The 19,377-nt window shown below is 38.5% G+C and overlaps 3 protein-coding genes and 1 long non-coding RNA gene across 6 annotated transcripts; 3 read left to right on the forward strand and 1 right to left on the reverse strand.

The window, feature by feature from the left end:
• The first annotated feature begins 893 nt into the window (after positions 1–893).
• Positions 894–8,001, forward strand: atcaya (ATCAY kinesin light chain interacting caytaxin a). 2 transcript variants are annotated; one of them, XM_077717182.1, is made up of 13 exons: positions 894–1,330; positions 2,012–2,110; positions 4,122–4,177; positions 4,266–4,514; positions 4,675–4,848; positions 4,928–5,030; positions 5,118–5,249; positions 5,334–5,420; positions 5,839–5,937; positions 6,086–6,121; positions 6,195–6,260; positions 6,345–6,404; positions 6,575–8,001. In XM_077717182.1, the coding sequence occupies exons 2-12, from the start codon at positions 2,034–2,036 to the stop codon at positions 6,376–6,378; spliced, it is 1,113 nt and encodes a 370-aa protein (XP_077573308.1). In that variant the 5' UTR covers positions 894–1,330; positions 2,012–2,033; the 3' UTR covers positions 6,379–6,404; positions 6,575–8,001. The 2 variants fall into 2 exon arrangements, with proteins under 2 accessions (XP_077573308.1, XP_077573309.1); XM_077717183.1 differs by lacking the exons at positions 894–1,330; positions 2,012–2,110 and adding an exon at positions 2,500–2,980.
• On the reverse strand, positions 3,047–9,189 carry LOC144196758 (uncharacterized). Its single transcript, XR_013326376.1, has 3 exons — positions 8,949–9,189; positions 8,842–8,878; positions 3,047–4,501 (listed from the first exon to the last, which is right to left on the reverse strand). It is a non-coding gene; the product is annotated as an uncharacterized LOC144196758 (long non-coding RNA).
• On the forward strand, positions 8,759–12,206 carry mibp (muscle-specific beta 1 integrin binding protein). Of its 2 annotated transcripts, XM_077717184.1 has the most exons (8): positions 8,759–8,919; positions 9,836–9,926; positions 10,552–10,600; positions 10,768–10,942; positions 11,403–11,474; positions 11,563–11,669; positions 11,757–11,842; positions 11,945–12,206. In XM_077717184.1, exons 1-7 carry the CDS (start codon positions 8,894–8,896, stop codon positions 11,840–11,842), a joined length of 606 nt encoding a protein of 201 aa, XP_077573310.1. In that variant the 5' UTR covers positions 8,759–8,893; the 3' UTR covers positions 11,945–12,206. The 2 variants fall into 2 exon arrangements, with proteins under 2 accessions (XP_077573310.1, XP_077573311.1); XM_077717185.1 differs by lacking the exon at positions 10,552–10,600 and having other exon boundaries at positions 8,781–8,919.
• Positions 12,207–14,941: 2,735 nt separating this feature from the next.
• loxl5a (lysyl oxidase-like 5a) lies at positions 14,942–17,990 on the forward strand. The gene is made up of 7 exons (XM_077717233.1): positions 14,942–15,727; positions 16,048–16,156; positions 16,686–16,823; positions 17,043–17,199; positions 17,297–17,392; positions 17,462–17,577; positions 17,773–17,990. Exons 1-7 carry the CDS (start codon positions 14,995–14,997, stop codon positions 17,777–17,779), a joined length of 1,356 nt encoding a protein of 451 aa, XP_077573359.1. The 5' UTR covers positions 14,942–14,994; the 3' UTR covers positions 17,780–17,990.
• The last annotated feature ends 1,387 nt before the right edge of the window (positions 17,991–19,377 follow it).

Consider the following 19,377-nt stretch of genomic DNA (forward strand, 5'->3'; position numbering starts at 1 on the left):
CATTACGTTTAGCGTAAAAAAAGGAAAATAAACAGACATTAATGGGAAAAAGAAATGGGCTAATACTCTATACTTACATCACCCCTGTATGTGGAGCAAAATGTATAAAAATACTCAGAGAAATATTCAGGGATTTAAGGTAGAGAAACGACCCGAAAGTAGTTTTAAGGTAACTATCTCGTTTTATTAGCAATATCTCCAATTTATTTAAAGCCCAATACGTAGTCACAATATTACCTTTTTTTTCTTTTCATTCATCAGACATCAAACAATTACTATCACAACAAAAATATCGAGGAATTGAGTAATCAGGTGCCATATAAAAATGCATAACTTGTTGCAGCTGGTCCAGAAAAATCTGTAAATTATCGATCAATACACAACATGATTTGGTAAAACTTCCATGATAAAAAAATAAAAAAATGAAGTTTGTCTATTGGATTGAATTGCGACCACTACAGGGTGTTCTTTTTCCAAAGTGAGATTAAATTTACTCAAGATCCTGTTATAAAGATAACCACTAAAAACATTGATGGATGAATGGATGGATGACAGATAGACTGATGGACGGAGAGATTGAAGAATATGCAAAGACTTTGCATCAGCACCATTTCACCTAAAACTGATCTGATTGGCTGAGAGCATTTCAAGTACGGATCTTGAATAATGAATGTGTGCAGAGGGGATTTGAGAGTTGGAGCAGTGGGTGTGAAGAGAGATGGGTAGGAGGGGAGAAAAGGATGCTGCTGCTGTTGCCAGGGAACACTGGCGACAACCAGAACCACTGAAAACAGCAGCAGGATTATTAGAGATCAGTGCTGCTTTTCCTCAAGTTACTGCAGGACTGCAGGATTAAAAGAAAGCTGAACCATTAGAAGACTGTGGATGTACTCAATAAAATCAGCCTGAGAAGAAAAGGAATATCTGGTACCAGGATTTAGAGGCGTGGCCCAATCCTGATGCCACAGTCGGTGGACTCTGACTAGAATTTTGGTTGGACCGTCAGGGGTAAGAAGCAGTCCGTCGAGTCTTTTCCTAACAAAGGTGAACAGAGACGAAGGAAAGGAGACGAGGAGAGTGGGAAGGAAGGGGGGTTCCAGTACAGAGATGCCCCCTGTAGTCGAGCACCTGCTGCTGGCTAGCGTCTGACATTGAGGACACTGTCTGTGTGTCTCTGCATGAGTGTATGTGAATGTGAAGTAGGGCAAGAGGAGACATTAATTAGTGTCAGTTTCCAGAATCCACTCAATGTTATAAGCGGAGGAAGGATATAGTATATGTATAAACAGATAGAGTGATCAAGAATTTCAAGATCTCCACAACATCACATGTGAGTAGAACCACTGACGTCATACGGAATAGGGAGCTCACCTTGTAGAAAATCCAACTGTTATTTTTTTGGGTCATCTTAGAAATGCAATGCGGCCATCTTGTTGTCGCCAATTTGTGTATTTTTCAAAAAAAAAATTAATTTGGAGTTTTTTTATTCTTCTTATTTGCTTTAGACCCTAGACTGGTCTGTAGTCAAATGGGGGGCCCACATTTGAATTTATTTCTATGAACAATTTAGAATCTTTATTTACCACTGTGCAATCTACATACAAAATGTCTTTAAAAAGGTCTATAGTGTTCTGTATCGGTGATTACTCTGAGAACATTTGTAACAATGGCCTCTTGATATTAACCCGGAAGAAGGAAGTTTGTACCCTATTTGCCTGGACTCACAAAATGGGCTTCATCACATGCCTCTCACATGTATCCCAGCGGGCAGGGGTATAGAACAATGTGACCACAGTCCTTTGAAACCCTAAATGTCACTTTAAAATGTACTTGGTTGGATTTAATCCACTCTTATTAAGAAAACTTTTTTTACTTCATTTCAAGCAAACATTTTTGAACTGGAGCTGCTCAAATTGTTCATTGGTGATTTCTACGTGGAAGTTTTTTTCCTCCTGCAATTGAAGTGTTTTTTTTATTCCCTTTTGAAACATGTGCTTGGTCTCAATGATAGGTCCATGTTCTCCTCCTGAGGAATGGGCACCACAGAAGCGACTTTAAGAATGGAAAACATGGAAGTGAAAGATGAGTGGCAAGATGAAGATTTCCCCAGGTGAGATATTTAGGATTTGTATTTTTCTCAATATAATGTATTCCTTGACTCTTTGTCTGTGTCAAGCTACTTTTAATAATAGCAAATAGGTCATTCAATGATGAACCAAACGATATAATTAAATAGCTTTGAAGATCTCTAAGAAATAATTATTGACATAATAATGAAAATTACAGAATCAAACAGGGTCAAAATGTATTTTCTTACTTACTTTTGTTTTTGTATGTAGATTGGTCTTTACTTGTTAACATTCAAATTATTTTCTTAACATACAACACAGGTGTTCAGCCAGAAATTACATTTAACATTAAAGATAGGTAAACAGATTCCAGACATAGAGCATACTTGATTATAAGGCACATTGTCAAATTGACGGAAAAAGAAATGATTTTTAATGCTAAGATATGTTCTGATGATTACAGCACTCATGGACATAAATGTATTTGGAGAAATATTTCATCTTTAAAAATCAGTCTTGGTTGCTGTAAGGTAGTACAAATATTAGAAAAACAGCCCACTATGTGATCATACAAAACTAAGTGAGCTTGTGGTGCAGAGGATAGTGGACCGTAAACGAGGACAAATATGATGCCACAAAACACTCTTCCCCCCTCCCTCAACTAAGGAAGCAGGGGGCAGGTGCAAGACTGTTTGTGAATGGTCTCCACCAGGTCACATGACGCATCAGCAGTCACTGATCCAAAACAAAACATTGCCTCCGGTGAGATGATGATGTCAAGTTCAAATGAAGGAGGAAAAACAGTAGGTAGAATAAGATCCGACAAATGAAGGAAAGACAGACCATGAACAAGAATAAAACAGGATAAAGATATATAACTGAAAATACTGATTTAACCTGACTTTTCCAAGGTAAGCATAGCCTAATTCCAGTTCATATTCATTTGGATGAAATGGATCCTGTACTGCATGTATAAAAGGAGGGCTAGATTTATAGATCCTTGAGTGAGAAGATTTTATTTATGGCTCGGAAAGGGGGGCTGCAGAAGGAATGATAAAGCATACGCAGGAATGCAGCACACGTGGAGATGTGCTAAAACACCCTCAGCTGCAAAAACACTGCAGTATTGCTCCCTGCATCACTTATACCACGTGCTACTGCGTTATCTCTGCTGATGTGTACAAGTCAAGTACAAGTAACGGGCTGTTTTTGCATACAAAGATTTTTGGGGAGCTACACCCATGTTGTTTTTCCCATCCTAACTCCCCATCATTACTGTCCTCCTTTTTTCTCCCTCTCCTCAGCCTCGTCTCCTCTGCCCTTGTTGCCTGGCAATCTCATAGTCTTTATCTGTCCCTCAGAGAGAAGTTAATTACCATTCTTCTTCACGCTCTTATTTTCAGTGTTTAACCGGATTTGTGGCCAAAACTCGACATTTATTAAAATTATTAAGGATCCATTGTGTAAGACTTTTATGCAAATTTCTCCTAAGCTATGGACAGAATATAAATTTACACACATCCAAAAATTGTGCCCTTATAACAAATATTAATTAGTTTTGGTTGCAGTCCCTAGGAAACAGACTCAAAAATATTCCTCCCCACGACTATAAATAGTATATTTGTCTGTAAAATTCTCATTAGTACACCACTGCAAAATATTAGATTCATATTTGAATGAAACAAAACAAGAAAAAGGACAGGAACACGAACAAAGAATGACATTGTTAACACAATGTTAATCCGTAATGGAAAAATTAAAGGCAACCAGGCATCAATTTGCCTCAAATTGGAAAAAAAAACATGCTGATTCAAGCTTATTCACGTTGATACTTATCTATGCTGACTACTTATTTATGTTACTGACTACTTATTTAATGAATATTTATGATTATTTATTGATTATTTGTTTGTTGTTGTTATTTTTGCACATCAAGGTGAAGCTTTAAATCTCATTATACTTGTATAATGACAATAAAAGCATTCAATTCAATTCAGTTCTCAAACACGTTGTTGTTGTTGTTGCTGTTGCTGTTGTTTTTTTAAAAATCAGACTTCTGCCTGAATACGGGGACATGGACTCCTCTTGTGGCCTCACAGACAACAGATGTAAGTCAATACCTATCGAATAGTTGTTTTTCAGAAAGTGTTGGCGTCTTATTGCTCCTGATTATACTTTTCCCCCTTGACCTGATAGCGCCTCCCGACTCCCTGAACGTGAACTCACCTGGTGGAGGCGCCGCAGTGGTGTCCTCACGCCGAACACGGCGTACGTTGGTTGCCCCAGAGATGAACCTCTCCTTGGATAAAAGCGAGGGATCTCTTTTGTCGGACGACTTGTTGGACACACCCGATGACTTGGACATCAATGTGGACGACATGGATACGCCAGATGAGACCGACTCGCTGGAATTCATCACTAATGGCAATGACCTAGAGTGGGAAGGTAGAAAAGAATTGTTGACATTCAACAGTTGCTGTTTGTTTGTTCACTGTTTCTAACACTACACTGTTGTTAAAACTCAAGGCTCAAGGATTTTTTTTCTTTGAAGGGAGCCATTTATTTGTGTGTAATAAACAGCCAAATAATTGTTATGTTGGCCCAGATGATACTCCAGTGGCTTCAGCTAAAGCAGGTCCGGCGGGTGGTTCGGGAGACTTGGATGCAGAGGGAAATGCCAATAATGGACGTCTCTGGAGGACAGTGATCATTGGAGAACAGGAGCACAGGATTGACATGCAGATTATACGGCCCTATCAGAGAGTCATCACTCATGGAGGTAGATTTTTAGTAAATAATGCTTTGAATCAAATTTTCAATAAACTTCTTTGGAATATAATCAAAATCTTTTCCCTCAGGTTATTTTGGGGAGGGCCTGAATGCCATTATTGTATTTTCTGCATGCTACCTGCCTGACAGTAGCATTGCAGAATATCACTATATTATGGAAAACCTTTTCCTGTGAGTCCACTGTTGCCAAATTACAAAGTACAGTATTGTAATATTGATATTAAAAACTGAAGATTTATCAATTTCCTCCTCTTCCAGGTACGTGGTGAGCAGTCTTGAGATGCTTGTGGCTGAAGATTACCTGATCATTTACATGAATGGAGCCACACCCAGGAGTAAAATGCCAGGCATTAGCTGGCTCAAGAAATGCTACCAGATGATTGACAGAAGGTGGGAAAGAAGTTGTTTTCATCAACAAATGTCCAGGTGTTTGACAAGTATTTTTTGTGGGTGGTCTTAATGTTTTGATACCAGGTTGAGAAAGAACTTGAAATCTCTGGTCATTGCTCATCCTACCTGGTTCATTCGCACAGTGCTGGCTATTTCCAGGCCCTTTATCAGGTGAGACTGACAAGTAAGCCAAAGTTTTTCTACTCAGATGTGGCCTTTCTGTTTGAAATTGGTAAAAATATGAAATAAAGACATAAATAAGATTGTTGGATAAAAATGAGACTGCAACCAGGCTCAAAATATTGACAAACACAACATTCCTGTCCCTTTTAGGTTGCCAGATAAGCGCATTGCAATCTACTTTTTGATGAAAATTCCAAATGTTGCAATTCAATCAGAAAAGACAGTGGCTCAAAATTGGGCATCATCTGTTGGCCAAAACTTGTATTGTAGGAACAGGTCTATTTATAGGGACAAATTGATACACTTAAAATGTCAATAGAAAATGTCTATATTGTTTTGCCAATATATATTGTCATATCGTACTGCACTAATGTTGACTGTTGTTATTCCCTTTGGGTATTTGCAGTGTGAAGTTCATGAATAAGGTCCAGTATGTTCACAGCCTGGATGAACTGGCCCTAATGGTCCCTATGGAGCATGTCCATGTCCCAGAATGTGTTATGCAGTAAGTTCTTCATGGGTGCTGCAGTCTATTTCAGCTAACTACTACCATTACTAACTGTTTGCCAATAATTCATGAAATTTTCTGATATTTCTGAAAATATATTTTGGTAGAATTAATTGCAAGGATAAAACATTTCTATTCGTTGCAGATTTGATGAAGAGAGGATTAAAGCCCGGCGAGAAAGGTGACTTTTTAGTCTTAATTCTATGTAGTTCTCACTTTATTCATTGACTTAAGATTGTCTTCTATGTGTTTAGGATGGAGACAGAGCAGAGCCAACAACAGTCCGTCCCACCAGAAGCAGTTAACATAAAGTCGGAGAGGTACTGGTTCAAAGTCTTTCATTACTAAGTGCCACGCTTGGAACTTTTAATCATCTTAAAATTTGTATTTTTCTCTCTTTCCAGGCCAAAGTCAGTGATTGTAGAGCAAGGATTATGAAATGTGAAAAGCTTTCTTACAAGGAGGTAATATTACCTTTTGTTATATATAATGTTACTTTTATTAACAGCATAAGTGTTCTGTATTGTAGAGGAGACACAAAAGAGATGGTATCGTATAAGATCTAATGTAAAAAGGAAGGGTTTTTCAGTTTAGAAGTTGCAATAAAAAACAAATACAATCTATCTTCCCATAGTGTGTCACATGTGGAGTATGACTGTTCATCTAAACTCCAAAGAGGAATCGACCCAACATGTCCAAACGTGCGTATCATATTTTGCTTAGCCACAGACCAGTGGCAAATACAACGTTGCATCCTTTGATGAAAGGGATTTGTTCACATTTCCAGCAACAGAATTTTGTGAAATTTTGCACTATAATAATGTCAGAACTGCAATGCTTGCCCTACTTGAGTCACTGTAAAACTGAGCAAAGATGTATTAGCAAAACTAATGCGATATTGGCGCAAAGTCCGTGGATGTAAATATACTACTGCAATACAATGTCTTTGATTTTGCTTCATGCTGTACATTAAAAAGCCTTCATGAGCTTTCTATTTTGCTGTAACGACCTGAAAGTTGATAATGTGAATATGCATTGGCAAAGCCATTTTCTCTGACTTCCACCGTATTTTCTCGCATATTAGCCGTCTCCGCGGATAAGCCCTACCCTTAAAATTGCCTTAAAATCATTGAATTGTCAAATGTCGAATCTAATTTATGCGCATATAAGCCGTACCTTTGATTCACTCATTTTTTTAGCGACAAATGCGAGAAAATACATTAAGTACCCTATCATGTGCCTCTGTCGTCTTGAGAGTGCTCATATCAAATTATGTACTGTATTTTTGTTCAAATCTTATTTTACCTAGAGCTACAAGTAACACAAGAAAACAACACAACCTAAGATGAACAATCTATTTTTAGTGGAAACCAGGAAAACCCCTAAAATACAAACAAAGATCACTAAAAACAAAATAGAAGCCCCCTGGCGGAGTTTCTAAAAGTAGCTGTTAAAAACCCTATCTTTGCACTTTTGTGTATTAATAAATCAAACACATTATCAAACACATAATTACATTGTACTGTATTTGTTAAAATTGGATGTTTCTGCTCATATCTAAACATGACAGCGCTTTCTAACTTCTTTAAAGCATGTTTATGATAATATAATTTCTTATTATGACTTAATTTTGCTTATTTTTGTTTGGTGGATTTCACATTTTGCACAATTCTTAAAAGCACATTCAAGTTTTTCACACGTTTTGGTTTTAAAAATGGAAATTAAAAGTCTTCCTATGTTTTGTTGAGTGCCTAAAGATGAAAACATTAGGAAATGTTCATTTTTCACTCAATATGAATATAATCAAGCATGTAAATAATACATACATTAGTCATACTGGCTCATTCTACTGTATGTAACTGAAATGTGCTATGATATTTCTATGCTGTATCGACAAACATGAACTTTCCAAAATGATTTTCCTTTTGACCATAGAAGCACAATATAGACAGTGGTTATATTTGCTATTTTAATTGCTATAAAATATGTTTTATTGTTCATAGTTTAATGATCACATCTGCTTGTGAATAAAACTAATACATTGTCCCTGCCTAAAATTCATTTGGTATTTGGTTGTGGCATTTGGTTTAATTTAATTCACAACATAATAGTGCCCAAAATTCAATTTAGTGTGAAATAACTGCTCTGAAGAAAACGTCCTCCCCTTTCATTGACTTTAGTGAGAAATGTTTTTTGGTACTTCCTCAATAGTGACTTGCTCACCGCCCCAAAAGAACTGCAAATTCTTAGATAAGCATTCAGCCCCGCGACATCACATGATGGAATAAGATGTAATGCACACCCTTCTTTGCAGGGGGACTTGTAAGGGAGAGTCTCCAACAAGTGACCCCATGACCTCTATCACAGTGACAGAATTTTTACAGATATAAATAGACACGTCCTAAAGGAGGATGGCAAACTAATAATACTATATTTCTGTTTTTGTTATATTTTCTGATCAAATATTTTATTTTCCCTATCATAATGAAAGACGATCATAATTTTATAGAGGCATTTGGATTATTACTATTGAATTCATCTCTTTCTTTCGACAGTATAATAGGGATTTTAGTATCAGGACCAGTTGGGAAGGAAAATTACAGAATGCACTGAGAGTGATGATCGATATGAGCAGGTGTAGCCAAATATAATAATACGTGACGTTTTGATTGGCTGGAACTTCCAGTGCAGTGTACGGTCACCTGATTGGCAGAGGAATGGAAGGGGGCTGACTTGGTTACCATAGCAAAGAAAACGAAGCACGAGTGCTGCCTACGTACGTAGTGACGTCAGACGTTTTAGTGAAGATATATAAATGACCACTTCCCAGCCAACTTTAATGAGCCAGTAGACTTGAAAGACCACATCTTACACAAAGAAGAAGAAGAAAATTATTATTACCTTTTGGGTTGTGTTTCTTCATTTGCTTGAAGGAGACCTAGAAGAATCAAAGATGAAATACGTTATAGGAATTGGCGGGTGAGTCTTTAAAACTTTATACTACAAACCTTGCCGGGTGAGCCTTTAAAACTATATACTAAAAACCTTGCTTCCCTTTTTTTAATTCAATGTAACTACTTGACCTGCTAACACTGCTATTAAAATACCAACAACTTGTCACAAATGTCTGCGTCCACAATAAAAATGTGTTTAGTCTGTCTCCTGTTGCTGGTAAGTGATTCTAAGACTACCAGGGTTTTTGGAAAGTTATTATAAGACCATACAAGGGTTTTGTTTGTTTGATTTGGTATTTACCCCCATTGTGTTTTAATTAGTGTTATCATCCTCTAGCCATGTACGCTGACCATTCCAGAGCCTTCTAGTCTCGTTCGTCGTTTTGTGATTTGTGACGTTGAAATGAGCGCGACATTTGAAATCTTACCGCGGAAATCACTCCGAAAATGGAGGGAGATTTAAACAAACGAGGTTCTATCTTTGATGCATACAACAATGACCAAGCCATTATTGTATTCAACCATGGTTTCCATTCATTTATATTTTGCATGCACCCTAAACGAATGATTTCTAGATCAAATGTACTGCCTTGCACAGTAATGGTACTAAATAATAGATCATGTTAAGATGCCATGTTTACATGATCAACTATTGTCTGAAAGTTTATTTAACGATTGTTACACATATTTGGAGGTGACCTGGGAACATTATTTTATTTAAAGATGGCAGTTTTCTATGAAAATAATGGATAACATAAAATATATTTTTAGAAAGCCCATCCTGTTTTCTATAGATGAAAATAGTTCACATTTCTGTGGATTGATTCTACTTAATACTCACAAAAGGATAGGGATATTTAACTTGGTAACTACTAAATTGATAAATATCGAAATTTATTGCATTTTAATTTTTCAATAACCATTTTTCTTATTTTTTCCAGAGTTACTAATGGTGGCAAGACCACCCTGACTAATAGGTTGATAAAGACGTTGCCTAACTGCTGTGTCATTCACCAGGATGACTTTTTCAAGGTGAGTTTTGGCAGAAAGTTAAATCATTTGTTTGTTTTTGTTTTAATCTTTTGAATATAGCATGCATGCAATATTAAGAGCTCCCTCTGCAAAATGGCATGCCAACATCTGCTTATCTTTGTTAGTATAATTGCTTCAGCCATACTTTTTCATTAGCTTGTACAGTGAACCTTCATAGATTTTTAATAGGGATATGCTCCATAAAAAGAACTAAATATACAAAATATATTCATATGCATACTTCTATTTTCCAGTTTTGAATCAAAAAATTTAATTTTTAAAAAATCAAAAAAAACAAGACAACTAGGGTTGTTGAGCTGTAATGCTAACTGGCGAGCTAATACAAATGAGTCTATAATTTACAGTAAATCTGCATGTCCAAATAGTTGTAGCAATCATTCCTATTATTCCTGCAATACTTGTCTTGATGTGGGATACTCGTGTTCAACGTTAATTTTGTAGAGGTATAAATTAGACTTTACTTGTATTGTGAGGCGGAGGAACACTGTACTTCCTTGACCCAAATTCCTTGACTAATTATGGCCAAAGTATTTCCTCCTCCCGCTTCGAGTGTTTAGATGGCTGTGAGGTTGCTGCAATGTTTTATTGGTGACTGTTATTTCAGAAACCCGATCAGATAGAAGTCGGGGAGGACGGCTTTAGACAATGGGATGGTAAGACCTCACTGAAGATTGTCAGCCCCTCCACGACATTGTATTATTAAACTGCTAACGAGAGCCCATTCTTTTGGGACCTCCTAAAAAACCATATACTCCACAATGCTTCTTTCATCGTAACTAATTTTGCTCTCTTTGTATCTGTAATGCTTTTCCCCCTACAGTGATTACTTCTTTGGACATGGAGGCCATGACCAACACTGTCAAAGGCTGGATGGAGAACCCAGTGAAGTTTGCACGTTCACACGGTGTCCCGTTGACGTCTTCGTCCGATGTGGCCAACTCAGATGAGCAAACCTACATCCTGATTGTGGAGGGCTTTTTGCTCTACAATTACCCGTAAGGAAAAGTTGGAACTGTTTATTTACATGAGTGAATGACTGACTCAGGGGTTATTTAAGGTCGTGAGCAATGATCCTTCTAATTTGTCATGTAAAACATGCTGTAAAATGAAAAACATAAGAGTGGACAGAGCCACTGCCACTGGCTGCCGCGTAAATGGCCCCATCATGGGGAAAGTGGTAAAAAACAAAAACAAAAGTTTGGATTTTATTTACTGCGCGCAATATGATTGCTGCTGTGCAGAGAAGACGAGAGTAGTGCGCAGCTTAGAGGGAACATTGCACGTGAGTAATTAGCATCTATCTGCGCGCCTCATGTACGCGTCCCTGTAGTGAGAGATAAGCAATTAAACAGAAAGAGGCTCGCTCTCGCTGTGCAATATTGAGTGCACCGATAATGTGTGACGGTGTAGATACACATGTCAAGTTGTTAATCACCTTTTCACGTGTCCCTGCAGACAGATGCTGGAAGTTTTTGACAAGTGCTATTACATCTCCATTCCTTACGAAGAGTGTAAGAGGAGGAGAAGGTGAGTTTTTTTTTTTTTTCAGATTTTAACCGCTTTTAGTCTTTTTTTTTTTTCCTCAATAACTTGTCATACCTAATATTTGATTCAGTACAAGACAATACACAGTACCGGACCCTCCCGGATTGTTTGATGGCCACGTTTGGCCGATGTATCTCAAGCATCGCAAAGAGATGGAACACTGCTCCTTAGATATTGGTAAAAACAAATGCCTACTAGATACTTTTTTCCTTTTTGTATCAATTTTATTTATTTTTAAGATGACTTGTTTTTTTTCTTTTGCAGAGTACCTGGATGGACTGAAATGCAAAGACAAGCTCTACAACCAGGTGTATGAGGACATTCAAAACAAACTTCTTAATCGTTTATAGGTGAGTGAATTTTAGGAGTCTCCTTTTAAGGAAATTCAGAATTTTATAGGAAAATAAACTTTTTTTTATTTCATCTAATGTTCTGTTTCTGTTTTCTTGCAGCATAAAGCCAGCCACCCATGCAGTGATGTACAAATGTTTGTAAATAGCTCCAAGGATTCTTTTTTTTAAATGAATATTTTTGCATTTTTTTGTAAATAGATTGAATTTTATTTTAACTTATCACTGTCCTTTTGTTAGTTTTTCCCTTCTGCCGCAAAGACATTGTTGGACTGATTTTTGTCAGTAATTTACATTGAGCTCTAGGTTGACCAATTATATTCTTCTTGCACAATAAATCCTTAATGGTGGAGATAAACAACAAGTATCTGATTCATCTTTTTAGGTTGTATAGGATTGTGGTTCTTATTTGTGCTGTACAAAGATGAATAATTTAAATTGATACTGCCATTTTTAGGGTTAGGGTTGACAAGTGCTATTACATCTCCATTCCTTACCAAGAGTGTAACCCTAACCCTAATTTTTGTCCTCCACTTTGACTCCTGTTTGGGAAAACTTGTCCTCTCAAATGCCACCACCTTGTTAAACCTCTATTGAATGCCAGACTAGGTCACGACAGGGGTGCCTCAAGATTTAGCATATTAACAAAGGATCACCAACACGTGAGGTTACAATGCACGTGCTAACATTGCCCTCATGAAACTAGGCTACACTCACTTCATGAATGCCTTGTGGGGAAAGTTAATTTTCCACTCTTAAGGTCATACTGCTGCTAAATAAAGTACCTGGCCTGTGATATGGTAGACAGTAGAGTCAACATTGCCATTGCCTGATCCAGCCACTATAACCTCAAATATATGTTTGCCCTCGTCACGCTTTAGTATTCTTGACATCATCTGTGGCTTTTTTGTAATGTGACACATGCCTGTGCCGTGGAAATGGATTGACCAGGGAATTGTTGTGACGCCTTAACAGGTGGATGCGGTCGGAACAGCTGCTGGTTTGACTTCCCTGTGCTAAAACTGACAGATGTGTGAGTGAGGCAAACCTGCAGACTAGCGCACGTTCACAGCATAAATCCCCTCATCAAGTACACTCCAACAAGGTAAAGTCATCAAGGTCGCAGCCTATTTCTGCGCGTCCTCCTGCGAATAGAATAGACATGAAGGCTTATACGCGAGAATGTCAATTAACACAATGACGTTATTATTCCGCACTGCTTAACAGTGAAAATAACACCAGTCTCGACCAGGGGTGGGCAAACTATTCCACTAAGGGCCTCAAGTGAGTGCAGGTTTTCATTCCAATCCATAAAGAGGAGACCTTTTTACTAATCTGGTATACTACAAGTGCAATCAATGGATTGCAGTCAGGTGCTTGTTTGCTGCAAAAATCTCAATGGTCATTGGAATGAAGCTATCCATGCCAATATCTAAAATAATGCAGTAGTCTTAATACTGTAGAGCAAGGGTGTCAGACTCGGGTTGGTTCGCGGGCCGCGTTAATGTCAACTCGATTTGATTGTTTTTTTTTTTTTTTTTACATAAATTGATTAAAAGAACTGGATTAAAAGCCCTAAATATTCCGATTTTTTATAGATCTAAAATAGTGTTGATTTTAGCAAATGCTGCAGAATGAAATGGAATACAGAGTGAATAGGTGCCAATGTGGACTAGAGTTGGTGACCCCTAATCTACATTATTGACTTGGACATTTTGGGAGACCACCTCAGGCCACCTGACAAGCATAACATAACATTTGAACTTTCCAAAGCAAGTTTGACAGTCACTCATTGACGGTGTCACATGTCCCCTTACGGGACGTGCCAGGAGACATCACGTCTGCTCGTAGGTTACAAGAGCAATGCGTGAGTACAAGACGAGCCAACCGCAAGCATCCCACGTAGGGGAGGAATCGCACTCATGCGCTTCCACAAGACCACCAGGCCCGGCTGTCCACAAGGTGTGATTGAACCCTGCTCAAACCTGTCCAAATACTCATGTTGCTCACACTTTGGGGATTTAGACTTGCAGATTGTTTAGAAGCGCTGGCTTTTTGTCGCCATTTGGGGGGTATATTTAGACTCGTGCTAATCCTATTCTTGGGGACTGTGGATTTTATGTACTCTAGAACCTCTTTTTTAGTCCTAAAGGTTATAATAATAGTAATGATAATTTAAAATCCCAATGGGATATGGTGTTTAATATGGCTTTCAGTTTGAATTAAATAATAATTGGAATAGAATACATTATTAAGGGAATTTGCAGATTTGACTATCAAGTGGAACCATGGACAGCGACCATACTAACAAAATACATAAAAGACTCTCCCATGCATATCTTAAAAATTCTATTATTATAAAATGTTTATTTCATATGTATGTCTGACATATACTACTGAATCTGAGCCCCTAAACCCAACCGCAAGGTGGCGCACATTCCCTATACACAAAGATTACTGAATAAAACCATTACAAAATTGAATTAAATGCTTTTATTGTCATTATACAAGTATAACGAGATGTAAAGCTTCACCATGAAGTGCACAAATAACAACAAACAGACAAATAAATAATCAATAAATCATAATAAATAAGTAGTCAACAACAAAAAGCAGAAAATTGCACAAATAACAACAACAACAAACAAACCATTTATGGAAGTTGCCAGAAAAGTAGCATGTCATATTTATCCAGTTTATCTTCCGGTTAATTTTATATGCCTCATGGGGCCAATTTAATTCCAATTGCATATTCCAATAATAAAACAACATTTGAAATTAAGAATGAATATTTTAATTTCAGCTTTTTACTTGACTCCCTCTATGAATAACCATGCAAATCTAAAACGAGACCCTTTTTTGATTAGCAAAAACCCCCAAAACCCAACCCACCCCCCATTCCTAAATCCCTGAGCTTCCTTAGTGGAGGTCTGCCCTTGTTGACTGTGTGCTGTCAAGTGACTCATAATGGTCCCAACTTCTCAAGACAAACATTTGCCCAAAATGTGTCACGGAGCTGTGACGGAATAGCTCCAGTGTTTATAACAAGGGGGCTTTTCCCAGCCCCCTCACACTTACACTTACGCGTTTGGGCATTAGTGTAGAGGGCCTCCTCGAAAGTAGCAGCAGAAGAAAAATCATCCTTAAAGCAAATGGACAAGTTGACCTTCCTACTACTTTGCCTTCTGGATCTTCTGGTGCGTCTTAGTAGCGCACAACATCGCCATCTTAGCCGCCCCCGAGTAGACCCTTGGAAACACCGCTTCCAGTGGGTGAACAACGGCCGTGTGTTCAGCTTGCTGAGCACTGGGACCCAATACCGAGCTCCCGTTCCATCCAGAAGCCGAACCCAGCTCCTGTTGACCACCTTAAACAGAGCACAACTCCCAACTCCAACCAGAAGAACATCCAGAACTCGGGGTAATCCAAGGCCTGCTGATCCGGCTCAGAATTTGCTTCTAAGAGACCAACCATGGTCACCTCGCAGAGCGGCGGCGTCCTCCAATCAACAGGAGTTTTCCGGAGAAGGACAAAATCCATCTTTGGAGGTCACCATTGCGCCAACCCAAACATCTCCGGTTTTTACACGCAGAGCTAAATTTGTGAGCTCGACAACTCGGCCCAGGACGGAAACTCTGAACAATGTGCGAAGAGCTGAACCGGAACCAACGGAATCACCGGTGATCCTGTCCAGAAACGTGGTGGAAGTTCACTATACTCAACAGAGAACTGATCCGATACGCACTACGAATGCGAGTGAGGCACGACGTGATCAACACAGGAACTCTGTTTTCTATAATGTGTACCCCCCAGACCAGAGGAACAGGGTCCCGGCGCGACCAGTTCTACCAAGACCGGGCCACAACACTGGCTTCTTCCATAATGGTGCGGTGACACACATTGTAACAAGCCATTATACTAACATATATTTTTACTTTTTCACTTTTCCACCCTTTAGTTTTCCCTTTTCCACCACTACACATCAGTATTTATTACTTTTTTAGTCCTTGAGCGGGTCGAAAGTATTTGAAAATGTTCACATTTGACCGATTATACTACAAAATATATATACTCCAGGTAAATCTTGCCAAAAAGAACTTATACAAACAGTCAATGGTTAGACATGATAGGTTACCTGCTAGATGAAAAATTGCTCCTGTACTGGATCGGATTTGACTTCAAATGTCTGGTTTTCTTCTCCACAGGTCTCCCAGACTTGATTCCTGACCCCTACTACATCCAAGCTGCATCCTACATCCAGAAAGTGCAAATGTTTGCACTCCACTGTGCCGCTGAGGAGAACTGCCTGTCTAGGTATGCTTCACATATCACACAGTATACTCTCCTATCAGAGCCCTTTCCGTTTCTACACTAATCCGCAAAGTAGGGTCACCCCTATTTGAATTATTATTGTTTTTCTTCTGTGCTGAGTCCTAGTAACAAGAGTGGCTTCTGGTTACGAATTTCAGCGTGGATTTAAACATTTTTATGAACAAAAAATCTATATATTTATTTACAATACCAGGATATTTGTATTTTTACCGGCTTGTGTATGGGATGAAATGATATCTTGGCTTGAGTTGCACGCCATAATGACATGTGCTGGCCTTTGGCCCATTTGCACACCATCTGGCACGCTTTGAATAATTCTTTGCCAAGTAAAATAAAGGTTTTTCAAATGAATGCTAGGGGTAAAATCACAAAAATGTGCCATGTTAAGGCTCGTGCAGTAAATGCAATAAAACAGGTCATAAGCTACATTCCAAACCACTTGACCGATGTTTTCCTCTTCATGTGCCGTACATGATGCAATATGTGTTAACTGGCATCGTATGTTGTGCAGGTCCGCGTATGACCCGAGGGTGAGTGAGCTGGATTATAGGGTTCTTCTGAGGTTCCCCCAGCGTGTGAAGAACCAAGGAACGGTGGACTTTCTCCCAAAGAAGCCCAGGCATGAGTGGGAATGGCACAGCTGTCATCGGTAAATTCACTGTTTACTTGCTCATAGCTTTTCATTCCTTCATTCATTTTACGAACTGCTTATCCTCACAAGAGTCAGGGGTCCAGGGCCAGATCTGAATATTCAGGGATTTTAATCCAGTTCTTTTAGTTCATTTATAAAAAAAAAAAATGAAATATTATATCTAAAATGGTCCGGCCCATTATTTTTTTTTTATTTTCTTTATTGGTCTGTGTGAAGGCATTACCACAGCATGGAGGCTTTCAGTAACTACGACCTGCTGGATTCCTCCAGTGGACACAAAGTAGCTGAGGGACACAAGGCTAGTTTTTGTCTCGAGGACACGTCATGTGAGCGCGGCATACGAAGACGCTTTGCCTGCACCACTCATACACAGGTTGGTTTCCACAAGATGACATAATGACGGGTTTTCTATATAGGATAATGTAAAAAATACAAAATGTACTTGAGTATTTTTTTAAATGTCTCTTTAGGGACTTAGTCCTGGTTGCTTTGACACCTATCATGCCAACATCGACTGCCAGTGGATCGACATCACTGACGTGCCGCCCGGAAACTACACACTTCAGGTAAAACAAATTTAGTCAAATGGACAAAATACAGTGACTTCACCTCAAGTTTCCCCACATTTTTCTCAGGTGACTGTAAACCCCTATAAACTCGTCGAGGAGTCAGATTTCTCCAACAACGTTGCCAAGTGCGACATCCGGTACACAGGAAGCTATGTGCAAGCGACCAATTGCAGGATCACAAAGTAGGCCCCTTATAAAGTGGATTTATATATGTGTGTGTGTATGTTAAGATTCTCTCGCTACGTTTGTCCAAACCTTGCAATGCAGAGAGTTGAATTTTTTTATGGTGGCCAGAAATGGCTGTTTCTTCACATTCATTAATGTGCAAAAACAAAATATCTAATATTAGATGTTTTATTTTGTTTTGTTTTTGGCAGGAGCTGACCTGAGTGACTGCAGCTGAAATAATTCTACTAAAATCTCACTACCACAGTTCGTTTCATGTTTATTTTTTTTAATGAGAATGTTTAAGTTTCTGTTTTTATGAGAGAAAACCGAAAGATGTAAATGGATGTTGTGATATTTAAAAAAGAAAGTTTCTTGTATTATTTAAAATGTTTCTCAATTTCCATCTGACAAGTGTGTATTTATAGAAGTGCATTTTCATGTTTGAACTGTTATTATTTAATAAAAGAAATTAACAAAGTGAAATTCTATGCTCCTTTTTTGTCTTATATATGTCCTAATATTTCCCACAGAACTCTTGCTCTCACATAATCTTTAAAATTCAACACGGCCCATTATAAACAAATAATACATTATATTTTTAAAAATAATTTGACTTTAAAAATAATAACTAATAAAAATAATAACTTTAACTCTCAGTTTAACATTTTGGCTCTTTGAGTCATCATATGGTTACGGAACAAGAGCCTGATTCCAATCCTGTTTCCCTTCTGGAAGTTTTCCACGAGCTGCATTTGAAAGGCAGCGGCCCTTCACCCCTAACGGCCAGTTTACCGAGGCCAGTTGATCGTGTTGGGCTTGCTGGCTGTGAGCATTTCTTCTCCAGCCCAAATGACAGGGAGGAGAGACATTTCACAGGTAGCCAGGCCAAGAGGGAAAGCGGCCCTGCGAAAAAAGTACGTCAGCACGCCGTTCCTATCTTGACGTTTGTGAGAAGCTGGCGGTCAACAAGCGTCAGAGCCAATGGACGCAACCGTGACGGAAAATGAATCTCGGAAGTCCACTCTGGCTTCCTCTCACATTTGAAACATTGACATTAAATCACTTATGACGTGGTGAATATACCGTACAGCGATACCTTGACATATGAGTGTGCTAAAATAAATGCATGAAGCTAGTATCTCAAGGTATTACTGTAGTAATGAAGGGAATTTGTGGTAGAAAATGGATGGAAGTGGTAAAATGGTTCAAGTAAATTGACAGTTTCCTTCATCAGGTTCTGTTTATGACTATTTAAGTAGCTGTATGTACTTGTGCTAATACCAAACCACAGACATGCTGACATTTCTTTCACATCCCCGGTGTGTGCTCAAAGTCTGGGAAATGAGCGTCATTAGTAAGCGGCGGCTCTGTCGGAAAGCACTGCATGTGTTTGTCTAGGCCGAATGGGTTTGTTTGTAGTGGAGAGAGGAAGTTAGTCTTGGTATGAGTGTGCTTCTAATGAATAAATATATTTCTCCGCCTCTGAAATCCTGCCGGAGGAAAACATTTGTATTGACATGACATGTTGTTCCCTGTTTAAAATACAAGAAAGGGTGCCCATTGATTTTGGTGGGTTTTTTCCCAAATGAGCTGTGGCAGAAACACACATTAGTCAGAAATATAGCTAAGAGTTATGCTTCCGAGTACCGTTAATGTCTTGTTTTGGGACAGGGAGTTCAATTTACAAGGAAAAATGGCAGGTGAATTTTCGAGGAAGACAGACTGACTGTATGGACGTCTATTTTTAATCTTCATGTCATGTTTGCTGATTTCATATGTGGTTGTCAGACTATGTTGAGGGTTCTGGATTCAGG

Source organism: Stigmatopora nigra, chromosome 5, assembly GCF_051989575.1.
Source record: "Stigmatopora nigra isolate UIUO_SnigA chromosome 5, RoL_Snig_1.1, whole genome shotgun sequence".
Lineage (NCBI taxonomy): Eukaryota > Metazoa > Chordata > Actinopteri > Syngnathiformes > Syngnathidae > Stigmatopora > Stigmatopora nigra.